The sequence below is a fragment of the Cetorhinus maximus genome, chromosome 18, assembly GCF_964194155.1.
Source record: "Cetorhinus maximus chromosome 18, sCetMax3.hap1.1, whole genome shotgun sequence".
Taxonomy (NCBI): domain Eukaryota; kingdom Metazoa; phylum Chordata; class Chondrichthyes; order Lamniformes; family Cetorhinidae; genus Cetorhinus; species Cetorhinus maximus.
Window position 1 is genome coordinate 23,225,837 of NC_135896.1, and position 4,863 is coordinate 23,230,699.

Sequence of the window (4,863 nt, forward strand, 5' to 3'; positions counted from 1 at the left end):
AACCTGATTTCGTCTCAGTGCCTTAAGCAGGCAGTCGATTTTCGCTTTAAGTACATTTCCAGTGCAGTGGGTCAGAAGTGGGCTGCCTTTCAGTGCACTGTAACCGCGGCGAATTGCATATGCCCAGTGTAACCTTGATAGTCCTACTTACAGCGGAGGGCACCACATCAATAAAGGTATTTTAAAATATTTACCATTAACCCCCCCCACCTAATACACACCTTCAGGTATCTACGCACTGGCCTTTCAATGAAACTAAGTTCCTGCAAATCTTCTATTTGCCCGAACAAATTCTCCTGGTTGAAATCCATCACCTTTGATTTTGTTTTAAGGATTAGAAGAACAGAAGCGATCCAACAGCAGAGCAGGTGGGGGGGGAGAGGAGTGTGCGGCTGCGGGGATGGGGATGGGGATGAGGGGGATGAGGAGGAGGGGGTGGGGGTTAGAGAGAGGGGAGCAGGGACGGGGGAGAAAGATCAGCGACTCTCCGACAGTCCCGGCACCATGTCCCGGTGTCCAAAGCCTTCCCTGTCCGCCGCCGGTACGCTGCGTCTCTTCGATCGGAAGGGAAGGCGGTTGGAAGATGCGCCGCCTTTTGGCTCTCGCCGTTCCCTCTCTCCTCTCTCCTCTCCTCTCCTCCGGTGATGGTGCTGGGGGGAGGCTCGGAGCCGCACGGGCTTCGCCTCTTCCGATCTCCCTCCCGCTCACTCACTCACAGGTTTTCCTCCTCTCTTCTCCTCACGTTAATCCACCTGCGACCCCTCTTTGGAGGAGATGAGGGGGGGGGGGGGGGAGGGGGGGAAGGTTGTTGTTGTCTCCGACACCGGGGGGGCCCCCCGGTCTCCCGAGCTAGACAAACGGCGATCCTCTGTTTCTTCTCCTCCTCCGCCGCACGCACGCACACACACAGCCAGACTGACACTGGACTGGAAGCCGCGGTGTGTGAGTGCGAGCGGCCACCGAGCGTGAAGCGAGATGGGGGGAGGAGGAGGGGGGGGGGGGGGGGGGGATAGGGGAGGAGAGGGGAGGGGATGAGGGGGAGGGGGCGGGGCCGTCGCGCGGGGCCCTCCGTCTCCCGGCAGCCGCCGTCACCAAGGAAACCAGCCGCTACGGCGAGGGAAGAATGGCAAAACGTTCCGGACGGAATGCGTTCGCTTGTCAATCAACTCCTCGCACCCCCCGCCCCCTCCAAGCCAGCCCTTTACTCTCTGATTAATTTCTCTTAATATTTTCTTTTCCCCCCCCTAAAAAAAAATCCTCTCGCTTAATACTCTCCGATTTTATTTTGATTTGTTTCTTTTTTTTTAAAATCCCGGCCCTGAAACAAATCCCTTCGGAAGGACAATTTCTTGCGTCAGTGCGGTGTGTGGGATTTGATTTTACAGAGTAGGCGAGGAGAGGAGGCTGCACTTCAGTGATGACGATTGACTCTGGACAGTGATCCCCCAGCATTAATAAGCAATGCAGCCTTTTGGTGGGAGGGGTCCCATTGTAAACTATTATTAATGCTGGAGGAAATTTACTGCTTGCAGAGAGGACGCTTCAGTTTTTTGTGAGACTTGTGTTTGTCAAAAAAGACTCCTTCCCCCCCCCCCCCCCCCCCCCCACCACCTCCGCATCGCTCTGACGTGAACTTTTTTTGCTGGGGTGAAATATTCCAAGGACACTACATGGCCTCTGGTAAACTAGCCATGTGCTCATGAGTGTCACTCCGTGGCATAGTGGTAACACTCTCACACGAACATACGAAATAGGAGCAGAAGTAGGCCATTCGGCCCCTCAAGCCTGCTCCGCCATTCAATAAGGTCATGGCTGATGTGTTTGTGATTCGTGTTCTACATTCCCATCCACACCGCCTGCCCCCCACCCGCCCTTGTCTCTCGCCGCTGAATCAGAAGATTGTAGGTTCAAGTTATGACCACAAAATCTAGGCTCAGGCAGTATTGTGGAGTGTTGCACTGTAGGAGGTGCCTTCATTCAGATGAGGTGTTAAACCAAAATCCCCTCTGTCCTCTCAGATGAATCTAACAGGGAAAAAGAGCTGGGGGTATTCCCCGATATTCTGGCCAATATTGATCCCTCAACCATCATCACTAAACTCTCCACCACCGACGCGCAGTAGCGGCAGTGTGTACCATCTACAAGATGCAGTGCAGGAATTCACGAAGACAGCACCTTCCAAACCCACAACCACTACCATCTAGAAGGACAAGGGCAGCAGATGCATGGGAACACCACCACCTGGAAGTTCCACTCCAAGCTGTCGCTGGGTCAAAACCCTGGAACTCCCTCCCTAACAGCACTGTGGGTGTACCTACACCACATGGACTGCAACGGTTCAAGAAGGCAGCTCACCACCAGCTTCTCAAGGGCAACTAGGGATGGGCAATAAATGCTGGCCCAGCCAGTGAAGCCCACATCCCATGAATGAATAAAAAAAAATCTGATCACTGTCAATGGGTTGTTTATAGGACTTTGTTGTATAAAAATTAGCTGCTGTGATTACTACAGTTCTACAACAGTGTTTATATTTCAAAAAATACTTATTGGTTCAAAGGTATTTTGCAATGGCCTGAGGTCATGAAAGGCACCATATATGTTCCATTCTTCACCTGGGAGTTTTCACAGGAAATGTTGGCAAGCTATTTAATTATGAAAAAGGCTCATCACAGTTCAGTCCACTCCTGTTCTCATTTTCAAACAAAAGCAAAATGCTGTAGAAGCTGGAAATCTGAAATAAAATCAGAAAATCCCAGAAGTACTCAGCAGGTCAGGCAGCATCTATAGAGAGAGAAACAGGGTTAACTTTTCAGGTCGATAACCAACTGATCCCGGAACCCTCTAAATCTGCTTGGCTCAGTATCACTGCCAATGTATCTATCTGGTCTGAACAGGAATGGCTGATGAGGGCAAAACCAGACAGCATGCAAAAAGCAATACTATGATATCAAGGAAAGCCCAAATAATATTCAAAAAGCCCACAAGTGTTGTGATAGTGCTTTAGGAGAGACTGTGCTAATAAGTAAGTAGCCAGGATATAAACCATGTGGCCAGCAGACATTGTTCAGAATAGCTTTCAGTTTAGCCAGAAGCATGTGGTACAAAAGGAGTTCAGTTGTACATTCCTATTAACAATGACTTGAATTTTCATAGTAAATCTGTCTGCTAAGCAGTCCTGTACTACATCGTCAAATGAACTGAACCTATATTTAGTTTACCAGTCCTGTGTGAGATTGGTTAGTTTGTATTGAGCAAATATAGAAATACACAGAAAGAACAAAAGTTTTGTACCATTTCCAAGGAAATCTACCATGGCAAAATAGAACTGTTGTCCTGATAGGATAATATATAATCTATGTGAACAAAGCTAAGGTTTAAAATGGAGGCTACTTTTTCACTAGATAAAAAGGCGAAGACTGGAGAAATTAGATCTGCGGAAACCACGCAAGACTGTAGGTCACGAATTATAAAGTAAAGGATTCCTTTTCATAGGACAGCATGATTAAAGTATAGTGACAACAGGCTAATGTGTGCCAGTACAGTTGATTGAAATGCAAGAAAGCTAATATACTTGTTTCGTGGTTTGCTTTAAAGGCGATATCGGCAGGGTAAATGCCTGCATCCTGGCTGCAAAATGTTATCCGAGGTTCGGAAGTATTGGACTCTGTAAATGTAGCTAATTCCCTTGAGGACTGTTATAAGAGTTCTCTCATACAATTACTGTACTCCTAGTGTTTTCCCCTAAATTTTCTTTTGCTTCTGAGTCATTCTTAATGGTAAGTAAATTTAGTTAGTAGTCTACAAATTGATCCAAGATATTTTCTGGGATCTGGCACAGGGACAGATACTGATCCATTTGTGGCTTGCGAGTATAAAATTCACTGTTAATTGGGATCAAAACGTGTAAAAGACTTTGGACCACAAACTAACATGAAATTTATCAGGAATAGGTTACCAATGAAACGAATTGAACCCTGTAAAGTTATACTGAAGTCCCCAAAATTACTTTTTGATTTAAAGATATATGAACCCACAAATTATTCTTGCCTTGAAAGGCAGAGTTGCAGTAGGCTCCAAACAATAGCAAAACCAGTGGAACTCCCATGTTATTGCCCACAATCCGGACAGTTCTGTTGAAGAGTCATACCGACTCGAAACGTTAACGGTGTTCCCCTCCGCAGATGCTGTCAGACCTGCTGAGTTTTTCCAGGTATTTTTGTTTTTCTTTTGGATTTCCAGCATCCGCAGTTTTTTTGCTTAAATCAAACTCCCTTCTGTGTGTAACAACAACAGAAAATGCTGGAAAAACTCAGCAGGTCTGACAGCATCTGTGGAGAGAGAAACAGAGTTAACGTTCAAATTTCCAGCATTCGCAGTATTTTGCTTTTTTCCCTTCAGTGTGTATTCGTCATGATGTAGTATGATGATCTGCAGCTTCTCGAACTTTTGAAGTTCCGTCTGATGGTACACGTTTGTAGCCGCAGGCGAAACTTTGTGACAAGTGGTTTAGAACAGGAAAATCCTACCTAGAAGCCACTTGGAGGCATAACAGAAAATAAAAAGGCTGCTATGTAAGTGGCAAATGCAATGTGACAGGTAACCTTATGTACCAAATATAGTGTGAAATAAGACATTTGTTAGGCGGAATCTCCACCAGACTTTCTACAAAATCCATCAGCCCCTCTGGTGTCTGCTTCCCCGCTCAGTAATTTCTAAATCCATCAGTGCTGCTATTTGCTCTTTAGTTACCCTCCCCGCAATTAAAAATGAGAGCGAGGGTACGCCTTTAGCTGAAGTTACGAAAAACCCAAGACCCGCTGTATCTTCCGTTGAAAACGCCGTGCGTTGCCTGCCTTACGGGCA

General features: G+C 46.8%; 1 protein-coding gene across 2 annotated transcripts in view; it reads right to left on the reverse strand.

Annotated features, from left to right (window-relative positions):
* ppp4r4 (protein phosphatase 4, regulatory subunit 4) overlaps positions 1–969 on the reverse strand; it is a 167,445-nt gene extending 166,476 nt beyond the window's left edge. For both annotated transcript variants that reach the window (XM_078562179.1, XM_078562178.1), the window contains exon 1: positions 222–969. In XM_078562179.1, coding sequence (XP_078418305.1) covers positions 222–311 — 90 coding nt within the window. In that variant the 5' untranslated portion in view covers positions 312–969. The remainder of the gene's footprint in view (positions 1–221) is intronic.
* Between the last annotated feature and the right edge of the window lie 3,894 nt (positions 970–4,863).